The 24,684-nt window shown below is 45.3% G+C and overlaps 1 protein-coding gene across 3 annotated transcripts in view; it reads left to right on the top strand.

Moving 5' to 3' along the window:
* LOC106560547 (serine/threonine-protein kinase Nek7) overlaps positions 1-24,684 on the top strand; it is a 137,312-nt gene that overhangs the window by 57,115 nt on the left and 55,513 nt on the right. For 2 of the 3 annotated variants that reach the window (XM_045687892.2, XM_045687894.2), the window contains 2 exons: positions 9,685-9,825; positions 21,650-21,712. In XM_045687892.2, the coding sequence (XP_045543848.1) occupies positions 9,685-9,825; positions 21,650-21,712 (204 nt within the window). The remainder of the gene's footprint in view (positions 1-9,684; positions 9,826-21,649; positions 21,713-24,684) is intronic. The other variant, XM_045687893.2, reaches the window with a different exon arrangement.

Here is a 24,684-nt window from a genome sequence, read left to right as displayed (position 1 = left end):
AACAGTGTTGTTTGATGAAGACATTGTCTGTATAGTTTTTTTTGCCTTTTCCCCCAGCATTGTCCCAGCCATATCCGCGGAAGCAGGAAGAATCCTCCACAATAGTATGGTGCTTGCCTGTCCTAGCCACTCGGTAGCTCACCATATAAGATGCTTCTAGCCCCTTCTTATTAATGGTATCTGTTGCTTTTAGTCATGTCTTACTACTCGAAAGTCATCTTTATTCTTTCTCAAAAAACTCCTGTGGCTTATTTTTCAAATTGTCATGTTTCGTTTCTAAATGTCTGCACAGGAGTGAAGGTTTCCTGCGAGAGAGTAAGGGTTCCTGTGATTGGATGTTAATTATTTGACTAAGCTACCTGTATTTGACATTGTATTGTTATTTCGCTGAACACTAGATGGTTACATTTAATTTTTGGCAGTGAAACGAGGCTACTCAGGCGAGAGAAAAACCTCACCCAAATGTATAGCCCCGTTGGAAAATATAAATGTCCTGTTTGAAAATGAAGGTACAGGCAATTTAGTTTGTTTAGGGTTACGTTACGGGTCTGTGCAGTCATGGCTGCACCAATCAAATCAATCATTTATTTTGTTCATTAAAGAGACAAGACACCTACAGAATCAGTAACACACCCTAAGTGTACAAAACATTAAGAACACCTGCTCTTTCCATGACATGACCAGGTGAATCCAAGTGAAAGCTATGATCCCTTATTGATGTCACTCGTTAAATCCACTTCAATCAGTGTATCTGAAGGGGAGGAGACATGTTAAATAAGGATGTTTAAGTCTTGAGACAATTGAGACATGGATTGTGTATGTGTGCCATTCAGAGGGTGAATGGGCAAGACAAACTATTAAAGTGCCTTTGAACGGGGTATGGTAGTAGGTGCCAGGTACACTGGTTTGTGTCAAGAACTGCAACGCGGCTGGGTTTTCCACACTCACACAGTTTCCCGTGTGTATCAAGAATGGTCCACCAGCCAAAGGACATCCAGCCAACTTGATACCACTGTGGGAAGCATTGGAGTCAACATGGCCCAGCATCCCTGTGGAACGCTTTCAACACCTTGTAGAGTCCATGACCTGACGAATTGAGGCTGTTCTGAGGGTGAAAGAGGGTGCAACTCAATATTAGGAATGTGTTCTTAATGTTTTGTACACTGTGTATCTTTTATAGTAAGAATATTATGGAATTTAACAGAATAAAACACATTTGTCCTACACAACTTTTGTCAAGGGAACGTGTGGGACAGCTGTCATATAAAAAAGTGATATTTTGAAACAGAGCCCAAGAACATGATTTTTAGATCCACGTCTCATCTCTTTCCTACCCTCACTCCACTTTGTTAGGGTCTGATCTTTAGCATGATACCCATAGAAAACAATAGCAATCCTATTTTCAGTCTCGTGTTCATATTTCACAAACTCTGCATGTTTTTGGATTTGCTTGTATGCGATCAAGCAAAAATAATCAAATAGATTTTATGCTACATTATAGCAAGCTAAATGTTTCGGATCAGTGATAGTTGAACTATACCACCTCCACTTATCTGCCCAGCCAGAGAATTAACCAAAAATACATATGGAGATTCAGTTAAACAAAGTCACATTGATTGATTGTTAGTGTTTCTCAAACTTGTCATTCAGTGATAATTATTCCCACTGTAGTTATTTATGGATCCAGCTGTGGTTAAGGAAACCGTGCATGCTTAGTGGTGGACTGTATAAAGAGATGGGTCGAAGTGACATGCCTTGCAAGGTTTAGAACTGCCGGGGGAATGGTAACCGGGCGTTGCCTAGCAACCACCTAAAGTACGTTACCGTTACATTTCATACTAAGCCATAGGCAGAACTTTACCGAAGTGATTACTAGGTCATTAGACTGAAATAATAGTTTGAGGTTTGATACCGGCAATACCTTTTCAGATATAAAGAAAAGTTGTGTTGCACGGTACACTGGTACCGTGGTAATATCATGGTACCAAAACGTCATGATACCAACGTTTTTGAATACCGTATTACCGTTTCATATCATACTACCATATTTTCCGTCCCTACCCATCTAAATAACCCGCTGGCGCCTGTTATAAAATGTTTAGAAATTCTGTTTTGTTTATAAATTCAGCTGAATTGAAGCAACAGCCACTAACTAGTCTCTTGTATGTTCAGGTCCAATATTATCCACGTCACTTTCGTCTCACGTTTGGCAGCTGTAATCAGCCAGCAGTATTCCCTACCAGCCCTCACCTGGTTCTCTCCGTCTGCTCTTCATACACCTCTATTACACCGGTACTTTAACATGCCATTTAGCTGTGATGGTGAGCAGACACTGGATTGGTGACTGGCCTGGCGGCTGGAGCTGGCTTGGTGGCTGTTGCTGGCTTGGTGCCTGGCGCTGGCTTGGTGGCTGTTGCTGGCTTGGTGGCTGTTGCTGACTTGGTGGCTGTTGCTGGCTTGGTGCCTGGCGCTGGCTTGGTGGCTGTTGCTGGCTTGGTGGCTGGCTCTGGCTTGGTGGCTGTTGCTGGCTTGGTGCCTGGCTCTGGCTTGGTGGCTGGCTCTGGCTTGGTGCCTGGCTCTGGCTTGGTGCCTGGCTCTGGCTTGGTGGCTGGCGCAGGCCTTGGTGCTGGCTTGGTGGCTGGCGCAGGCCTTGGCGCTGGCTTGGTGCCTGGCGCAGGCCTTGGCGCTGGCTTGGTGGCTGGCGCAGGCCTTGGCGCTGGCTTGGTGGCTGGCGCTGGCTTGGTGCCTGGAAATGCCCACCTCCCAAATGTCTTGTTAATTGGAAGGGGCATCTTGTTTTCTCAAGCCTCTTCTCCAGGCTGTCAACTTTTAAAAAAAACAATGAAATGCTAAAATTGGCTGCCCCTTGATCTGCATTCCCGTCCTCCCCCATCACCTCAGTCCTGCTGCTATAGATCCTAGCTATAGGGTTAGTTACTGTATAGGGATACACCTTCTTGTCCGAGCAGTCATTCCTCATTGAAGACAAAGTGCCTTGAATTTACTGGTGCCTTGAATTTACTGGTGCCTTGAATTTACTGGTGCCTTGAATTTACTGGTGCCTTGAATTTACCGGTGCCTTGAATTTACCGGTGCCTTGAATTTACCGGTGCCTTGAATTTACCAGTGCCTTGAATTTACCGGTGCCTTGAATTTACCAGTGCCTTGAATTTACCAGTGCCTTGAATTTACCGGTGCCTTGAATTTACCGGTGCCTTGAATTTACCAGTGCCTTGAATTTACCGGTGCCTTGAATTTACCAGTGCCTTGATTCATCATTTCAATTATGAATATCCTGAATTGTCTGGAATGGACCCCACCTTGCTGCAGTGTGTAGGTCTAAATAATGGACCCCACCTTGCTGCAGTGTGTAGGTCTAAATAATGGACCCCACCTTGCTGCAGTGTGTAGGTCTAAATAATGGACCCCACCTTGCTGCAGTGTGTAGGTCTAAATAATGGACCCCACCTTGCTGCAGTGTGTAGGTCTAAATAATGGACCCCACCTTGCTGCAGTGTGTAGGTCTAAATAATGGACCCCACCTTGCTGCAGTGTGTAGGCCTAAATAATGAACCCCACCTTGCTGCAGTGTGTAGGTCTAAATAATGGACCCCACCTTGCTGCAGTGTGTAGGTCTAAATAATGGACCCCACCTTGCTGCAGTGTGTAGGTCTAAATAATGGACCCCACCTTGCTGCAGTGTGTAGGTCTAAATAATGGACCCCACCTTGCTGCAGTGTGTAGGTCTAAATAATGGACCCCACCTTGCTGCAGTGTGTAGGTCTAAATAATGGACCCCACCTTGCTGCAGTGTGTAGGCCTAAATAATGAACCCCACCTTGCTGCAGTGTGTAGGTCTAAATAATGGACCCCACCTTGCTGCAGTGTGTAGGTCTAAATAATGGACCCCACCTTGCTGCAGTGTGTAGGTCTAAATAATGGACCCCACCTTGCTGCAGTGTGTAGGTCTAAATAATGGACCCCACCTTGCTGCAGTGTGTAGGCCTAAATAATGAACCCCACCTTGCTGCAGTGTGTAGGTCTAAATAATGGACCCCACCTTGCTGCAGTGTGTAGGCCTAAATAATGAACCCCACCTTGCTGCAGTGTGTAGGTCTAAATAATGGACCCCACCTTGCTGCAGTGTGTAGGTCTAAATAATGGACCCCACCTTGCTGCAGTGTGTAGGCCTAAATAATGGACCCCACCTTGCTGCAGTGTGTAGGCCTAAATAATGAACCCCACCTTGCTGCAGTGTGTAGGCCTAAATAAAAGATGACTGTTATTGTAGATAGATGGGTAAAGTTCTCCAGAGATGGTACCACTGGGCTCCATACTTGTGTGTGTGTGTGTGTGTGTGTGTGTGTGTGTGTGTGTGTGTGTGTGTGTGTGTGTGTGTGTGTGTGTGTGTTGTTGTAGGAACCTCTCCTGTCATTGCCCCAGGTCTGTGTTCTGTTCATGCTGACTCTGTTTAACGGTGAAACGGATCCGAAGTGAACACATCTAATGCTGCCCCTCCCCTCCGTCTTGATGACACCGTGCTCTCACCCTCCTCTTTCCCAGAGTCCTCTCTGCTTGCCTGCAAGGGCATCCCCCGGCCGTGGTCGGGGCCAGGCACCGGTGACATGTGGCAATGTGATATCTGTCGCCTCCTCTCTCCTTCCACCACACCGACAGACACGCTTATAAAATGGCTGCAAAGGTCACACTGTTCTCTGTGTGTTTTCACTCATCACAGCCCCAAGGCTCATTCCAGCCTGTTTTCTTAGTTTTTTAAATTTAGATGCTCGCTAGCGAGCCGAGTGTCAGGGCGCAACATACATCCCGTGGAAGAGGAGAGGAGAGCGCTGTTGGAGTTTTGTCACTAGCTGACTGGTCCAACATATGTCACTTCAGCTGCAGCAACGTCAGGCTAACCGTGATGTGCCTTGGCAGACTACAGCTAACCCTGATGTGCCATGGCAGGCTACAGCTAACCCTGATGTGCCATGGCAGGCTACAGCTAACCCTGATGTGCCATGGCAGGCTACAGCTAACCCTGATGTGCCATGGCAGGCTACAGCTAACTCTGATGTGCCATGGCAGGCTACAGCTAACCCTGATGTGCCATGGCAGGCTACAGCTAACTCTGATGTGCCATGGCAGGCTACAGCTAACCCTGATGTGCCTTGGCAGGCTACAGCTAACCCTGATGTGCCTTGGCAGGCTACAGCTAACCCTGATGTGCCTTGGCAGGCTACAGCTAACCCTGATGTGCCTTGGCAGGCTACAGCTAACCCTGATGTTCCTTGGCAGACTACAGCTAACCCTGATGTTCCTTGGCAGGCTACAGCTAACCCTGATGTGCCTTGGCAGGCTACAGCTAACCCTGATGTGCCTTGGCAGGCTACAGCTAACCCTGATGTTCCTTGGCAGACTACAGCTAACCCTGATGTGCCTTGGCAGGCTACAGCTAACCCTGATGTTCCTTGGCAGGCTACAGCTAACCCTGATGTTCCTTGGCAGACTACAGCTAACCCTGATGTTCCTTGGCAGACTACAGCTAACCCTGATGTTCCTTGGCAGACTACAGCTAACCCTGATGTTCCTTGGCAGACTACAGCTAACCCTGATGTTCCTTGGCAGGCTACAGCTAACCCTGATGTTCCTTGGCAGACTACAGCTAACCCTGATGTTCCTTGGCAGACTACAGCTAACCCTGATGTTCCTTGGCAGGCTACAGCTAACTGTGATCAGGGTGGGAAATTAACTTTTTGGTCCACCAGACACTGTGGCAGGTAGATTTTAATATATACCAGCCACTCAGAATTTTTACTCGCCAAAATGTTTTTCTCCAGAATTACTCAAAAAAATATATCTATACAATGGGGGAAAAAATTATTTGATCCCCTGCTGATTTTGTACGTTTGCCCACTGACAAAGAAAGGATCAGTCTATAATTTTAATGGTAGGTTTATTTGAACAGTGAGAGACAGAATAACAACAAAAATATCCAGAAAAACGCATGTCAAAAATGTTATAAATTGATTTGCATTTTAATGAGGGAAATAAGTATTTGACCCCCTCTCAATCAGAAAGATTTCTGTCTCACAGGTGTCTTTTATACTTTTTTTTTAAGGTATCTGTGACCAACAGATGCATATTTGTATTCCCAGTAATGTGAAATCCATAGATTAGGGCCTAATGAAGTTATTTCAATTGACTGATTTCCTTATATGAACTGTAACTCAGTAATATCTTTGAAATTGTTGCATTTACATTTTTGTACATTTGTGCTTTGGGTTAAAAAAATAACTGTTCCCAAATGCTCTGTGTGACCACCCGCCAACGTGGCTGGAGAAAGAGACATTCTTACCCGCATTTGGCAGGTGTTCATTTCCAACCCTGACTGTGATACGCCATGGCAGACTACAGCTAACCCTGATGTGCCATGGCAGACTACAGCTAACCGCGATGCCCCTTGGCAGACTACAGCTAACCGCGATGCGCCTTGGCAGACTACAGCTAACCGCGATGTGCCTTGGCAGACTACAGCTAACCGCGATGTGCCTTGGCAGACTACAGCTAACCGCGATGCGCCTTGGCAGACTACAGCTAACCGCGATGCGCCTTGGCAGACTACAGCTAACCGCGATGCCCCTTGGCAGACTACAGCTAACCGCGATGCGCCTTGGCAGACTACAGCTAACCGCGATGTGCCTTGGCAGACTACAGCTAACCGCGATGCCCCTTGGCAGACTACAGCTAACCGCGATGCACCTTGGCAGACTACAGCTAACCGTGATGCGCCATGGCAGACTAGTGGGGCACAGACGCACTCTAATTAATGTATGGGCCATGTTGGAGTTAATAATGACCTAATAATAACTTGTAGAGGAGGGATGAACCATCCAAGCAAAGTCTAATTTAATACCTGCTTTAGTGCAAGGCTTCCACTCTGTAAATCTGCATATATAATGACTAAGTTCAATGCTGTTTTTGTGGACAGGAAACGTTCTTGAGATGGATACTGCTTCATCACACAAACGAGTGTCACCATCTACCTGTTCCACATGCTGATGTCTACTGCTGCGTAAAAACTCAATCATTACTGAAAGGGTAATCTGTCATGGACAGACACACGTAACATAGGATGGTACCCCTCATAGCCTGGTTCCTCTCTAGGTTTCTTCCTAGGTTCTGACCTTTCTAGGGAGTTTTTCCTAGCCACCGTACTTCTACACCTGCATTGCTCACTGTTTGGGGTTTTAGGCTGGGTTTCTGTACGACACTTTGAGATATGATGCGCTGATGTAAGAAGGGCTTTATAAATACATTTGATTTGATTTGATATCATAGCGCCTGTCAATAGATTGTGGGATGCTACGACTAAAGCCCAAATCACACGGAGAGACGCCATCGACGGCGTCAAAATTTCCATGCGAGAGTTGAGCGCCTCAATTCACATACACTGTGTAGCGTATACCAACTTAATTGTCATGAGAATTCATAATAAACATTTGTATTTGTTAAGGTTGCTATGTAGCTCTTGGGAATTATTGTTGTGTGTTCCTTTTGACTCACCTTATGGGAGCCACTGTACCTGCCTGCCTGCACTAAACAGTTATGTTAGCTCACGAACATGAGGAGAGTTGTAGATACAGTGGCTTGCGAAAGTATTCACACCCTGGCATTTTTCCTATTTTGTTACTTTACAACCTAGAATTAAAATGGATTTTTGGGGAGTTTGTATCATTTGATTTACACAACATGGCTACCGCTTTGAAGATGCAAAATTCTTGTTTTGTGAAACAAACAGGTAATAAGACAAAAAACTGAAAACTTGAGCGTGCATAACTATTCACCCCCCCAAAGTCAATACTTTATAGAGCAACCTTTTACAGCAATTACAGCTGCAAGTCTCTTGGGGGTATGTCTCTATAAGCTTGGCACATCTAGCCACTGGGATTTTTGCCCATTCTTCAAGGCAAAACTGCTCCAGCTCCTTCAAGGTGGATGGGTTTTGCTGGTGTACAGCAATCTTTAAGTCATACCACATATTCTCAATTGGATTGAGGTCTGGGCTTTGACTAGGCCAGTCCTTGACATTTAAATGTTTCCCTTTAAACACTTGAGTGTTGCTTTAGCTGTATGCTTAGGGTCATTGTCCTGCTGGAAGGTAAAACTCTGTCCCAGTCTCAAATCTCTGGAAGGTTTCCCTCAAGAATTTCGCTGTATTTAGCACCATCCATCATTCCTTCAATTCTGGCCAGTTTTCCCAAGTCCCTGCCAATGGGAAAAACATCCCCACAGCATGATGCTGCCATCACCATGCTTCACTGTGGGGATGGTGTTCTCGGGGTGATGCGAGGTGTTGTGTTTGCGCCAGACATAGCGCTTTCCTTGATGGCCAAAAAGCAACATTTTAGTCTCATTTGACCAGAGTACCTTCTTCCATATGTTTGGAGAGTCTCCCACATGCCTTTTGGCGAACACCAAACATGTTTGCTTATTTTTTTCTTTAAGCAATGTCTTTTTTCTTCCCACTCTTCCGTAAAGCCCAGCTCTGTGGAGTGTATGGCTTAAAGTAGTTCTATGGACAGATACTCCAATCTCCGCTGTGGAGCTTTGCATCTCCTTCAGTGTTATCATTGGTCTCTTTGTTGCCTCTGATTAATACCCTCCTTTCCTGCTCTGTGAGTTTGGTGGGCGGCCCTCTCTTGGCAGATTTGTTGTGGTGCCATATTCTTTAAATGTTTTAGTAATGGATTTAATGGTGCTCTGTGGGATGTTCAAAGTTTTGGATATTACTACAAGAAACGTCTGACCTGTGATTGCCAACAAGGGTTTTGCCACCAAGTACTAAGTCATGTTTTGCAGAGGAGTCAAATACTTATTTCCCTCATTAAAATGCTAATCAATTTATTTATAACATTTTTGACATGGGTTTGTCTGGATTTTGTTGTTGTTCTGTCTCTGTCACGGTTGTTGTCGGTGAAGGAGGACCAATACGCAGCAGGTACGTGTATGCTCATCTTGATAATTTATTAACTTCAAAAAATGAACGTACAAAATCACAAAACAAAAAGAACGAACGAACAACTACAAACAGTCTGGCTAACATAGGCTCAACACAGAACAATTAACTTTATATATACTGACCAGGACGTGACAGTCTCTCACTGTTCAAATAAACCTACCATTAAAATTATAGACTGATCATTTCTTTGTCAGTGGACAAACGTACAAAATCAGCAGGGGATCAAATACTTTTTTTCCCTCACTGTAATGAAAATCATCCAATTACCTGGGATCGGCTGTTTTCGGTCCTCCAATAATCGGTTTCAGTTTCGGCGTTGAAAAATCATAATCGGTCGACCTCTAGTCTTAACGAGGAACTTTGATCCCATACGCAGATTTTTTCGTCACTGATCATTTGGATAAATCATGGGATTGCAGGTGTTTTGCAACGTTGAATTTTGGAAGGGGAAGGGACATTTAGCCCATGCTTTGGCTAAAAGTTTCCGTTTAGGGGGGTGGAGACTTCACTAGTCTGGTTAGTATCTTATCTCATACATCTCTCCCCAGAAACTAATCCAGTGTTTGATGCAATTGTACACAATTTCTGTTCTGGGTTTCTGAGATTACTGCAAGGGAAAACATAATTGTGGCACTTGTGACTGTGTTCTCTGTGTTGGCTTTCAGAAGCCGCTCCAGCCGGACATGGGGCACAACTCTCTGGCTAACTTCCTGATTGAGAAGAAGATTGGGCGGGGCCAGTTCAGTGAGGTGTACCGGGCCAGGTACCTGATGGACAACACCTCCATGGCCCTTAAGAAGGTTCAGGTGAGATATGCATGCATGCACACACACACACACACACACACACACACACACACACACACACACACACACACACACACACACACACACACACACACACACACCAAATAGTGCTGATTAACTGCCATTAAACAACTAATTGACTAACCTTGGTCCAATTACTTGAATTCCCTTTAGTTCGTCTTTTTTTCTTTTTTTCTCTAGAGAGAAATCTAAACATTCACGAGAGAAATCAACTCAAAAACTATGTGGGACGCTGGGCTGAAGGGAATTGTTCAGTGCGGAAATGTGGTAATTAACGAAAATGGCTATAATCCATTGCGGCAGTTTTTTCCAGATCAGGCAGAGAGAGAATCTTTTACTCCTGTTATGTTAGGTCAGATACACACAGACCACATAGACCGCATGAGAGAGGAATGTACACAAAATAACGATGAGAGATAAACTATGCCTTATCTTCTTTGAAAAACTAGTAAAAGGTTTTTGTCAGACAGCTCCTACTGGTTAGAGCGTTGAGCCAGTAACCGAAAGGTTGCTGGATCGAATCTCCGAGCTGACCCCGAGCAAGGCAGTTAACCCACTGAGCCGAAGACGTGGATGTGGATTAAGGCAGCCCCCCACACCTCTCTGATTCAGAGGGGTTGGGTTAAATGTGGAAGAAACATTTCAGTTGAATGCGTTCAGTTGTACAACTGACTAGGTATCTCCCTTCCCAGACTTAGGCAGCCTAGCTCAATAGGAGGACTAAACACAGTACAGTATGAGGAGGACAGAGACAACGTTGTCTGGCTGCTAGTGCCTGAGCAGAAATGTGATGAGGACTTTCAGGAATATAAAATAAAAAAAGTCATCAAATCAAAAGTAATATAAACAACTAAAATATAATATTATTTCATAGTAATTTCTACTCAGTGTGGTCCTGAGACAATGGACTATTTTCAATGTTTTGGCACTATTTTTGGCTTTGGAATTTCCATTCAAAAGCTCAAATTATTTTAATGTCATTATTTCATAATGCATTTAATGTTTCTTTTTTTTAATTATCAAAAACCGTGATCATTTTTTAAATAATCGAACTGAAACCGAACCAACGTAGAAAAGCACTAGTCGCTCAGCACTACCAAACGCAAACCAAACACACATGTATTTGGGTTCTGGAGGTGACTGTCTGTGTTGTTACAGTCTTCCTTACAGATACCCTCTCTCTCTATATACACTGCAGAAAGTTGTCTCAGAAACTAACCTGGTGGTGCCTGCCACACTCATCATTTCCACCGTCATGGCAACTGTTAAACACACATTTCTATGTTAATTCCACCATATGCTGATTCTTATGTTGATTCACACCGTTTATGTGTTGTCTGGCAGACAGACAGACAGACAGACAGACAGACAGAGCTCTTTCTTTAGCCAGTGAGTCAAGCCACCACACTTTGCCGCCCCGTCTCAGGAACACCACGAGATCGGAGGGTCATTGAGTTCAGTCTACTGACAACCAGTGGTGGAAAAAGTACCCAGTTGTCATACTTGAGTAAAAGTAAAGATACCTTAATAGAAAATTACTAAAGTAAAAGTGAAAGTTACCCAGTAAAATACTACTTGAGTAAAAGTCTAAAAGTTTTGGGATTTAAATATACTTAAATATCGAAAGTAAAAGTACAAGTATAAATAATTTCTAATTCCTTATATTAAGCAAAGCAGACCACATTTTTCTAGTTTTTATTTATTTACCGATAGCCAGGGGCATGCTCCAACTCTGAGACATAATTAAAAAACGAAGCATGTGTTTAGTGAGATCAGAGGCAGTAGGGATGACCAGGGATGTTCTCTTGATAAGTGTGTGGATTAGACCATTTTCCTGTCCTGTTAATCATTCGAAATGTAACGAGTACTTTTGGGTGTCAGGGAAAATGTATGGAGTAAAAAGTACATCATTTTCTTTAGGACTGTAGTGAAGTAAAAGTAGTCAAAAATATTAATAGTAAAGTACAGATACCCCAAAAAACAGCTTAAGTAGTACTTTCAAGTATTTTTACTTAAGTACTTTACACCACTGACGACAACCTAGTTCGCAATTCTCCAGATCGGAGGGTCATTGAGTTCAGTCTAGTGACAACCTAGTTTGTAATTCTCCCTACATCTAGCCCTCCCATTCCACACTATCACATGTCGTTGTCTCATCAACCACTGATGAAGTCACACGTTGTTATATTTGAAGGACATTGGAGGATATTATGTCTTGTAGACTTTAAGATGATACTGTAAACACCAGACACAGAGAGGGAGAAAGAATGATTTATTTACATCCAAGGATTATTTTCTTTCAACTTTTTTTACTCACTTATCTCTCTCGTGTGTGTGTGTGTGTGTGTGTGTGTGTGTGTGTGTGTGTGTGTGTGTGTGTGTGTGTGTGTGTGTGTGTGTGTGTGTGTGTGTGTGTGTGTGTGTGTGTGTGTGTGTGTGTGTGTGTGTGTGTGTGTGTGTGTGTGTGTGTGTGTGTGTGTGTGTGTGTGTGTGTGAGGACAGCAGGTAGCAGTATCAGGGGTAGTTCACAGCAGGTGCTCAGGCAGGTGTCTCTAGCTCAGCAGGCCAACTGGCTCTCCCACGCACTAGCGCCGGGGCGATGCCAGTATTGCAATACTCGTTTAGTATCGTGGCAAGGAAACAAAACACGAAGCTGATTTAACTTCTTCAGGAAAACAGCCCTAATGTTGGAAACAAACATTGTTGTAATCCAGAGTCATATTCATTTATTTTCAAAGCTATAGCACACAATATGTTACATACAGCAGGTTTATAACGAACCAAAGAGTTTAGGCTGCTTCCTTTTCATTTCAAAATATTCCAATACTGGTATCACCACAGCACACACACACACACACACACACACACACACACACACACACACACGCACGGAAGAGAGGGGGAAGACTGGAGGCAGGCGTCAAAGAGAGAGAGAGGTTCAAGGCAACCCCATGTTAGCCTGTGATACTAGAGAAGAGAGAGGTTCAACCCCATGTTAGCCTGTGATACTAGAGAAGAGAGAGGTTCAACCCCATGTTAGCCTGTGACACTAGAGAAGAGAGAGGTTCAACCCCATGTTAGCCTGTGACACTAGAGAAGAGAGAGGTTCAACCCCATGTTAGCCTGTGACACTAGAGAAGAGAGAGTTTCAACCCCATGTTAGCCTGTGATACTAGAGAAGAGAGAGTTTCAACCCCATGTTAGCCTGTGATACTAGAGAAGAGAGAGGTTTCAACCCCATGTTAGCCTGTGATACTAGAGAAGAGAGAGGTTCAACCCCATGTTAGCCTGTGATACTAGAGAAGAGAGAGGTTCAACCCCATGTTAGCCTGTGATACTAGAGAAGAGAGAGGTTCAACCCCATGTTAGCCTGTGATACTAGAGAAGAGAGAGGTTCAACCCCATGTTAGCCTGTGATACTAGAGAAGAGAGAGGTTCAACCCCATGTTAGCCTGTGATACTAGAGAAGAGAGAGTTTCAACCCCATGTTAGCCTGTGATACTAGAGAAGAGAGAGGTTCAACCCCATGTTAGCCTGTGATACTAGAGAAGAGAGAGGTTCAACCCCATGTTAGCCTGTGACACTAGAGAAGAGAGAGTTTCAACCCCATGTTAGCCTGTGATACTAGAGAAGAGAGAGTTTCAACCCCATGTTAGCCTGTGATACTAGAGAAGAGAGAGGTTCAACCCCATATTAGCCTGTGACACTAGAGAAGAGAGAGGTTCAACCCCATGTTAGCCTGTGACACTAGAGAAGAGAGAGGTTCAACCCCATGTTAGCCTGTGACACTAGAGAAGAGAGAGGTTCAACCCCATGTTAGCCTGCGACACTAGAGAAGAGAGAGTTTCAACCCCATGTTAGCCTGTGATACTAGAGAAGAGAGAGGTTCAACCCCATATTAGCCTGTGACACTAGAGAAGAGAGAGGTTCCACCCCATGTTAGCCTGTGACACTAGAGAAGAGAGAGGTTCAACCCCATGTTAGCCTGTGACACTAGAGAAGAGAGAGGTTCAACCCCATGTTAGCCTGTGACACTAGAGAAGAGAGAGGTTCAACCCCATGTTAGCCTGTGATACTAGAGAAGAGAGAGGTTCAACCCCATGTTAGCCTGTGACACTAGAGAAGAGAGAGTTTCAACCCCATGTTAGCCTGTGATACTAGAGAAGAGAGAGGTTCAACCCCATGTTAGCCTGTGACACTAGAGAAGAGAGAGGTTCAACCCCATGTTAGCCTGTGACACTAGAGAAGAGAGAGGTTCAACCCCATGTTAGCCTGTGATACTAGAGAAGAGAGAGTTTCAACCCCATGTTAGCCTGTGATACTAGAGAAGAGAGAGGTTCAACCCCATGTTAGCCTGTGACACTAGAGAAGAGAGAGGTTCAACCCCATGTTAGCCTGTGATACTAGAGAAGAGAGAGGTTCAACCCCATGTTAGCCTGTGATACTAGAGAAGAGAGAGGTTCAACCCCATGTTAGCCTGTGACACTAGTGAAGAGAGAGGTTCAACCCCATGTTAGCCTGTGATACTAGAGAAGAGAGAGGTTCAACCCCATGTTAGCCTGTGATACTAGAGAACAGAGAGGTTCAACCCCATGTTAGCCTGTGATACTAGAGAAGAGAGCGTTTCAACCCCATGTTAGCCTGTGATACTAGAGAAGAGAGAGGTTCAACCCCATGTTAGCCTGTGATACTAGAGAAGAGAGAGGTTCAACCCCATGTTAGCCTGTGATACTAGAGAAGAGAGAGGTTCAACCCCATGTTAGCCTGTGACACTAGAGAAGAGAGAGGTTCAACCCCATGTTAGCCTGTGACACTAGAGAAGAGAGAGGTTCAACCCCATGTTAGCCTGTGACATTAGAGAAGAGAGAGGTTCAACCCCATGTTAGCCTGTGACACTAGAGAAGAGAGAGGTTCAACCCCATGTTAGCCTGTGACACTAGAGAAGAGAGAGGTTCAACCCCATGTTAGCCTGTGACACTAGAGAAGAGAGAGGTTCAACCCCATGTTAGCCTGTGACACTAGAGAAGAGAGAGGTTCAACCCCATGTTAGCCTGTGATACTAGAGAAGAGAGAGGTTCAACCCCATGTTAGCCTGTGATACTAGAGAAGAGAGAGGTTCAACCCCATGTTAGCCTGTGACACTAGAGAAGAGAGAGGTTCAACCCCATGTTAGCCTGTGATACTAGAGAAGAGAGAGGTTCAACCCCATGTTAGCCTGTGATACTAGAGAACAGAGAGGTTCAACCCCATGTTAGCCTGTGATACTAGAGAAGAGAGAGTTTCAACCCCATGTTAGCCTGTGATACTAGAGAAGAGAGAGGTTCAACCCCATGTTAGCCTGTGATACTAGAGAAGAGAGAGGTTCAACCCCATGTTAGCCTGTGACACTAGAGAAGAGAGAGTTTCAACCCCATGTTAGCCTGTGATACTAGAGAAGAGAGAGTTTCAACCCCATGTTAGCCTGTGATACTAGAGAAGAGAGAGTTTCAACCCCATGTTAGCATGTGACACTAGAGAAGAGAGAGGTTCAACCCCATATTAGCCTGTGACACTAGAGAAGAGAGAGGTTCAACCCCATGTTAGCCTGTGACACTAGAGAAGAGAGAGGTTCAACCCCATGTTAGCCTGTGACACTAGAGAAGAGAGAGGTTCAACCCCATGTTAGCCTGTGACACTAGAGAAGAGAGAGTTTCAACCCCATGTTAGCCTGTGACACTAGAGAAGAGAGAGGTTCAACCCCATGTTAGTCTGTGACACTAGAGAAGAGAGAGGTTCAACCCCATGTTAGCCTGTGACACTAGAGAAGAGAGAGGTTCAACCCCATGTTAGCCTGTGACACTAGAGAAGAGAGAGGTTCAACCCCATGTTAGCCTGTGACACTAGAGAAGAGAGAGGTTCAACCCCATGTTAGCCTGTGATACTAGAGAAGAGAGAGGTTCAACCCCATGTTAGCCTGTGATACTAGAGAAGAGAGAGGTTCAACCCCATGTTAGCCTGTGACACTAGAGAAGAGAGAGGTTCAACCCCATGTTAGCCTGTGATACTAGAGAAGAGAGAGGTTCAACCCCATGTTAGCCTGTGATACTAGAGAAGAGAGAGGTTCAACCCCATGTTAGCCTGTGACACTAGAGAAGAGAGAGGTTCAACCCCATGTTAGCCTGTGACACTAGAGAAGAGAGAGGTTCAACCCCATGTTAGCCTGTGACACTAGAGAAGAGAGAGTTTCAACCCCATGTTAGCCTGTGATACTAGAGAAGAGAGAGGTTCAACCCCATGTTAGCCTGTGATACTAGAGAAGAGAGAGGTTCAACCCCATGTTAGCCTGTGACACTAGAGAAGAGAGAGGTTCAACCCCATGTTAGCCTGTGACACTAGAGAAGAGAGAGGTTCAACCCCATGTTAGCCTGTGACACTAGAGAAGAGAGAGGTTCAACCCCATGTTAGCCTGTGACACTAGAGAAGAGAGAGGTTCAACCCCATGTTAGCCTGTGACACTAGAGAAGAGAGAGGTTCAACCCCATGTTAGCCTGTGACACTAGAGAAGAGAGAGGTTCAACCCCATGTTAGCCTGTGACACTAGAGAAGAGAGAGGTTCAACCCCATGTTAGCCTGTGACACTAGAGAAGAGAGAGGTTCAACCCCATGTTAGCCTGTGACACTAGAGAAGAGAGAGGTTCAACCCCATGTTAGCCTGTGACACTAGAGAAGAGAGAGTTTCAACCCCATGTTAGCCTGTGATACTAGAGAAGAGAGAGTTTCAACCCCATGTTAGCCTGTGATACTAGAGAAGAGAGAGGTTCAACCCCATGTTAGCCTGTGACACTAGAGAAGAGAGAGGTTCAACCCCATGTTAGCCTGTGACACTAGAGAAGAGAGAGGTTCAACCCCATGTTAGCCTGTGACACTAGAGAAGAGAGAGGTTCAACCCCATGTTAGCCTGTGACACTAGAGAAGAGAGAGGTTCAACCCCATGTTAGCCTGTGATACTAGAGAAGAGAGAGGTTCAACCCCATGTTAGCCTGTGATACTAGAGAAGAGAGAGGTTCAACCCCATGTTAGCCTGTGACACTAGAGAAGAGAGAGGTTCAACCCCATGTTAGCCTGTGATACTAGAGAAGAGAGAGGTTCAACCCCATGTTAGCCTGTGATACTAGAGAACAGAGAGGTTCAACCCCATGTTAGCCTGTGATACTAGAGAAGAGAGAGTTTCAACCCCATGTTAGCCTGTGACACTAGAGAAGAGAGAGGTTCAACCCCATGTTAGCCTGTGATACTAGAGAAGAGAGAGGTTCAACCCCATGTTAGCCTGTGACACTAGAGAAGAGAGAGTTTCAACCCCATGTTAGCCTGTGATACTAGAGAAGAGAGAGTTTCAACCCCATGTTAGCCTGTGATACTAGAGAAGAGAGAGGTTCAACCCCATATTAGCCTGTGACACTAGAGAAGAGAGAGGTTCAACCCCATGTTAGCCTGTGACACTAGAGAAGAGAGAGGTTCAACCCCATGTTAGCCTGTGACACTAGAGAAGAGAGAGGTTCAACCCCATGTTAGCCTGTGACACTAGAGAAGAGAGAGTTTCAACCCCATGTTAGCCTGTGATACTAGAGAAGAGAGAGGTTCAACCCCATGTTAGCCTGTGACACTAGAGAAGAGAGAGGTTCAACCCCATGTTAGCCTGTGACACTAGAGAAGAGAGAGGTTCAACCCCATGTTAGCCTGTGACACTAGAGAAGAGAGAGGTTCAACCCCATGTTAGCCTGTGACACTAGAGAAGAGAGAGGTTCAACCCCATGTTAGCCTGTGATACTAGAGAAGAGAGAGGTTCAACCCCATGTTAGCCTGTGATACTAGAGAAGAGAGAGGTTCAACCCCATGTTAGCCTGTGACACTAGAGAAGAGAGAGGTTCAACCCCATGTTAGCCTGTGATACTAGAGAAGAGAGAGGTTCAACCCCATGTTAGCCTGTGATACTAGAGAAGAGAGAGGTTCAACCCCATGTTAGCCTGTGACACTAGAGAAGAGAGAGGTTCAACCCCATGTTAGCCTGTGACACTAGAGAAGAGAGAGGTTCAACCCCATGTTAGCCTGTGACACTAGAGAAGAGAGAGGTTCAACCCCATGTTAGCCTGTGATACTAGAGAAGAGAGAGGTTCAACCCCATGTTAGCCTGTGATACTAGAGAAGAGAGAGGTTCAACCCCATGTTAGCCTGTGACACTAGAGAAGAGAGAGGTTCAACCCCATGTTAGCCTGTGACACTAGAGAAGAGAGAGGTTCAACCCCATGTTAGCCTGTGATACTAGAGAAGAGAGAGGTTCAACCCCATGTTAGCCTGTGATACTAGAGAAGAGAGAGGTTCAACCCCATGTTAGCCTGTGACACTAGAGAAGAGAGAGGTTCAACCCCATGTTAGCCTGTGATACTAGAGAAGAGAGAGGTTCAACCCCATGTTAGCCTGTGATACTAGAGAAGAGAGAGGTTCAACCCCATGTTAGCCTGTGACACTAGAGAAGAGAGAGGTTCAACCCCATGTTAGCCTGTGACACTAGAGAAGAGAGAGTTTCAACCCCATGTTAGCCTGTGACACTAGAGAAGAGAGAGTTTCAACCCCATGTTAGCCTGTGATACTAGAGAAGAGAGGTTCAACCCCATGTTAGCCTGTGATACTAGAGAAGAGAGAGGTTCAACCCCATGTTAGCCTGTGACACTAGAGAAGAGAGAGGTTCAACCCCATGTTAGCCTGTGACACTAGAGAAGAGAGAGGTTCAACCCCATGTTAGCCTGTGACACTAGAGAAGAGAGAGGTTCAACCCCATGTTAGCCTGTGACACTAGAGAAGAGAGAGGTTCAACCCCATGTTAGCCTGTGACACTAGAGAAGAGAGAGGTTCAACCCCATGTTAGCCTGTGACACTAGAGAAGAGAGAGGTTCAACCCCATGTTAGCCTGTGACACTAGAGAAGAGAGAGGTTCAACCCCATGTTAGCCTGTGACACTAGAGAAGAGAGAGGTTCAACCCCATGTTAGCCTGTGACACTAGAGAAGAGAGAGGTTCAACCCCATGTTAGCCTGTGACACTAGAGAAGAGAGAGGTTCAACCCCATGTTAGCCTGTGACACTAGAGAAGAGAGAGGTTCAACCCCATGTTAGCCTGTGACACTAGAGAAGAGAGAGGTTCAACCCCATGTTAGCCTGTGACACTAGAGAAGAGAGAGGTTCAACCCCATGTTAGCCTGTGACACTAGAGAAGAGAGAGGTTCAACCCCATGTTAGCCTGTGACACTAGAGAAGAGAGAGGTTCAACCCCATGTTAGCCTGTGACACTAGAGAAGAGAGAGGTTCAACCCCATGTTAGCCTGTGACACTAGATGTGGTTGTGGAAGGTTGAGTGCTGTAGCTATTGGCCTCATTAGCATCACGGTAATGACAACTTTGACTCTAATAGGCTAGTTGAAATGAATGAGATGATTTATTATTAAATGCTCGTAGGAGGATCACTGACTGCTGCTGAGGTGTGTGTTGTTTTAGTGATTCACCATAATGAAGGCTCAGGTTTTCTGGGTCTCTGTGTTTTTGGTTTCTAAATGTCTTTCTTTGTTGAATTTTTTTATTTTATTTTATAGAGAAGCTGATAGGTCAAATATACTGTTTAGGTTTTCCACTGTCAAGTTTACACTTTCACTATTAAAGTGAAATGTTTTGTTTAGGAAGTTGTGTGAAAAGGATTGAATTTGTTTTTGCCTAATTGTATTTTTGGTAGGTTTCCACACTACTTTCCTTCCGTCTATAGTATTTTTAAATATTATTCAGTTCCTTTGGCTTCGATGCCTCATCATTGAGTATTGCTCTGTTCAGGTAGACTGTTCAGGTAGATTTTGCTGTGATCTGATAGAGACTCTGGGTTGAGGTCAGTGATAAAGTAGTCTACAGTTCTATTGCCAAGAGATGAGCTATAGGTGTACCTACCATAGGAGTCGCCTCGAAGCCTACCATTAACTATGTGCATACCCAGCGTGTAACAGAGCTATAGGTCTACCTACCATAGGAGTCGCCTCAAAGCCTACCATTAACTATGTGCATACCCAGCGTGTAACAGAGCTATAGGTGTACCTACCATAGGAGTCCCCTCAAAGCCTACCATTAACTATGTGCATACCCAACGTGTAACAGAGCTATAGGTGTACCTACCATAGGAGTCGCCTCGAAGCCTACCATTAACTATGTGCATACCCAGCGTGTAACAGAGCTATAGGTGTACCTACCATAGGAGTCGCCTCGAAGCCTACCATTAACTATGTGCATACCCAGCGTGTAACAGAGCTATAGGTGTACCTACCATAGGAGTCGCCTCGAAGCCTACCATTAACTATGTGCATACCCAGCGTGTAACAGAGCTATAGGTGTACCTACCATAGGAGTCCCCTCGAAGCCTACCATTAACTATGTGCATACCCAACGTGTAACAGAGCTATAGGTGTACCTACCATAGGAGTCCACTCGAAGCCTACCATTAACTATGTGCATACCCAGCGTGTAACAGAGCTATAGGTGTACCTACCATAGGAGTCCACTCGAAGCCTACCATTGACTATGTACATACCCAGCGTGTAATAGAGCTGCAGGAGTTGTGACCCGTTTTTGTTGGTTATGTTGTCATAGTTGTGCCTAGGGGGGCATATGAGGGAGGGAATGCTGTCACCTCCAGGCAGGTGTTTGTCCCCCTGTGTGCTGAGGGTGTCAGGTTCTTGTCCGGTTTTGGCATTTAGGTCGTAACAGACTAGTACATGTCCCTGGGCGTGGAAATGATTGAGTTCCTCCTCCAGGATGGAGAAGCTGTCTTCATTAAAGTATGGGGATTCTAGTGGGGCGATATAAATAGCACACAGGAGGACATTTTTCTCTGTTGAGATCGTTTCCTTTTTAATTTCTAACCAAATGTTAAATGTTCCTGTTTTGCTTAATTTAATGGTGTGAGTTGGGTCTGCTCTATACCAAGTTAGCATACCCCCTGAGTCCCTTCCCTGTTTCACTCCTGGTAGTTTGGTGGATGGGACTACCATCTCTCTGTAACCTAGAGGGCAACCAGTGAGTCCATCTCCTCTATACCATGTTTCTTGTAGGATGACAATGTATCTATTTCTGATTTCTCCTCTTTACCATGTTTCTTGTAGGATGACAATGTATCTATTTCTGATTTCTCCTCTTTACCATGTTTCTTGTAGGATGACAATGTCTGTATTTCTGATTTATTTGATGAAGTCCAGGTTCCTGCTCTTTAGGCCAAAGGCAGATGACCTCAGGCCTTGGATATTCTAGGATGAGATAGTGAAGGCTTTGTGTTCCATAAAGTGTCCAATGTTGTTGGCCGTGTAGTTTGGCCTCAGACCAGTGAGTGTGAGCAGAGAAGGTGAGCGTCTGGTACTTGCCATTAGCTTGGGCTAGTGTAAGAGTGGGGGTGGGGCTTGTTTGCCTGCTCACGGCTTGGGTGTATGTGTGACTTTCATGTTGAGGCCCTCTTAGCGGGAGGGGGTGCACGGGGTGGGCAGGAGGGGCATAGGTCTGATCTGAGGGGGCCTAAATAGGGTGTGGGCATGGTTGACCTGGGGGGTGTTGATTGGTTGGGGTGGGGGTTTGGGGATGTGGCTGGTGGTGCTGTGGTCCTCTTGGCGTGGGTCCTCTGTGTAGGACTGGGGGGAGATGTCCCGCAGGTCTGGGTGGGGTGTCTGTTGATGTGTTTCTCTCATTTTCTTTCCTTGAACATGCTGTAACATTACTGTCTTCTCTTTCCTTCTGATCTCTTGATAGATATTCGACTTGATGGATGCCAAAGCTCGGCAAGATTGCATCAAAGAAATAGATCTCCTAAAGGTAAAGAACCAGAGAGATGGAGGCCGTCCACACATAGGAAAACAATTGGTCTGTGTGTATGTAGGGCAGAGTGGGGTAAGTTCTACTGTCCCTTGTTTTCGAAGAATCCATACACAAAATGGAGCATGAGACCAAATATTTAGGAAGAGGTCATCGATTCATGAAATCTGTGGAGGAAGAAACCACATGGAAAAATGCTTGAAAGTGTGTAGAGTGGTACTCAGTAATGTGTTGTATTGGATTTGTCCCAAACATAACACTGTGATTATTATTATTTGACCCTGCTGGTCATCTATGAACGTTTGAACATCTTGGCCATGTTCTGTTATAATCTCCACCCCGCACAGCCAGAAGAGGACTGGCCACCCCTCACAGCCTGGTTCCTCTCTAGGTTTCTTCCTAGGTTTTTGCCTTTCTAGGGAGTTTTTCCTAGCCACAGTGCTTCTACATCTGCATTGGTTGCTGTTTGGGGTTTTAGGTTGGGTTTCTATACAGCACTTTGTGACATCGGCTGATGTAAAACGGGCTTTATAAATACATTTGATTGATTGATTGACTTTGTATTCAGGACCAAATGTTAATTGCTTTGCCACATTTTTTGCAGTATTACTTTAATGCTTTGTTGCAAACAGGATGCATGTTTTGGAATATTTGTGTTCTGTACAGACTTCTTTTCACTCTAATTTAGGTTGGTATTGTGGAGTAACTACAATGTTGTTGATCCATCCTTGGTTTTCTCCTATCACATCCATTCAACTCTGTAACTGTTTTAAAGTCCCCATTGGCCTCATGGTGAAATTCCTGAGCCGTTTCCTTCCTCTCCGTGAACTGAGTTAGGAAGGACTCCTGTGTCTCTATGTAGTGACCGGTGTAATTAATAACTTCACCATGCTCAAAGGGAGTTTCAATGTGCCCTTCTTCACGAGGCATTGTAAAACCTCCATGGTCTTTGGTTGATCACTCTGTCTGTAACTCTGTCAATCATTCAGGTTGACTCCCTCCCTCTGTCTGTGTAACTCTGTCAATCATTCAGGTTGACTCCCTCTCTCTGTCTGTAACTCTGTCAATCATTCAGGTTGACTCCCTCCCTCTGTCTGTGTAACTCTGTCAATCATTCAGGTTGACTCCCTCCCTCTGTCTGTGTAACTCTGTCAATCATTCAGGTTGACTCCCTCCCTCTGTCTGTAACTCTGTCAATCATTCAGGTTGACTCCCTCCCTCTGTCTGTAACTCTGTCAATCATTCAGGTTGACTCCCTCCCTCTGTCTGTGTAACTCTGTCAATCATTCAGGTTGACTCCTTCCCTCTGTCTGTGTAACTCTGTCAATCATTCAGGTTGACTCCCTCCCTCTGTCTGTGTAACTCTGTCAATCATTCAGGTTGACTCCCTCCCTCTGTCTGTGTAACTCTGTCAATCATTCAGGTTGACTCCCTCCCTCTCTCTGTCTGTAACTCTGTCAATCATTCAGGTGACCCCTCCCTCTGTCTGTAACTCTGTCAATCATTCAGGTTGACTCCCTCCCTCTGTCTGTGTAACTCTGTCAATCATTCAGGTTGACTCCCTCCCTCTGTCTGTGTAACTCTGTCAATCATTCAGGTTGACTCCCTCCCTCTGTCTGTGTAACTCTGTCAATCATTCAGGTTGACTCCCTCCCTCTGTCTGTGTAACTCTGTTTATAACACATTACTATCTCCCATACACACCTAGGTGAGGGCTGGATTAGCCTATCAGAGAGGATACTGCTATGTCATGCTTAGCCACATGACCCCTTGCTTTCCCTCCCTTCCTCTCCTCCATTCTAGGGGTCAGGAGGCCGATGCACAAGATATAATAATGAATAATTCATTGGATTTATATATAACGCTTTTCTACTAAAGCGCTTTACATTGTGTGGGAACTCACCTTATCCGCCACCAATGTGCAGCACCCACCTGGGTGATGCACCACAACCATTTTCTGTGTCACAACGCTCACCACACATCAGCTCTCAGGTGTGATACACTATATATACACAGTATGTGGACACCCCTTCAAAATTAGTGGATTCTGCTATTTCAGCCACACCCGTTGCTGACAGGTGTATAAAATCGAGCACACAGCCATGCAATCTCCATAGACAAACATTGGCAGTAGAATAGCCTTACTGAAGAGCTCAGTGACTTTCAACGTGGCACCGTCATATGATGCCACCTTTCCAACAAGTCAGTTTGTCAAATTTCTGCCCTGCTCGAGCTGCCCCAGTCAACTGTAAGTGTTGTTATTGTAGAAACGTCTTGGAGCAACAACGGTTCAGCTGGGAAGTGGTAAACCACACAAGCTCACAGAACGGTACTGCCTCTGGAAGCAACGTCAGCACAGTAACTGTTTGTCGGGAGCTTCATGAAATGGGTTTCCATGGCCGAGCAGCCGCACTCAAGCCTGAGATCACCATGCGCAATGCCACGCATCAGCTGGAGTGGTATAAAGCTTGCCGCCATTGGACTCTGGAGCAGTGGAAACACGAATCACACTTCACCATCTGGCAGTCCGATGGACAAATCTGGGTTTGGCAGATGCCAGGAGAACAATACCTGTCCGAATGCATAGTGCCAACTGTAAAGTTTGGTGGAGGAGGAATAATGGTCTGTGGCTGTTTTTCATGGTTTGGGCTAGGCCCCATTATTCCAGTGAAGGGAAATATTAACGCTACAGCATACAATTACATTCTAGACGATTCTGTACTTCCAACTTTATGGCAACAGTTTGGGGAAGGCCCTTTCCTGTTTCAGCATGACAATGCCCCCGTGCACAAAGCGAGGTCCATACAGAAATGGTTTGTCGAAATCGGAGTGGAAGAACTTGACTGGCCTGCGCTGAGCCCTGACTTCAACCCCATCGAACACCTTTGGGATGAATTGGAACGCCGACTGCGAGCCAGGCCTAATCGCTCCAACATCAGTCCCGACCTCACTAATGCTCTTGTGGCTGAATG

Source organism: Salmo salar, chromosome 10 (assembly GCF_965601325.2).
Source record: "Salmo salar chromosome 10, fSalSal1, whole genome shotgun sequence".
Lineage (NCBI taxonomy): Eukaryota > Metazoa > Chordata > Actinopteri > Salmoniformes > Salmonidae > Salmo > Salmo salar.
The sequence above is the reverse complement of the archived record's forward strand: the minus strand, read 5'-3'. Positions and strand labels throughout refer to the sequence as shown.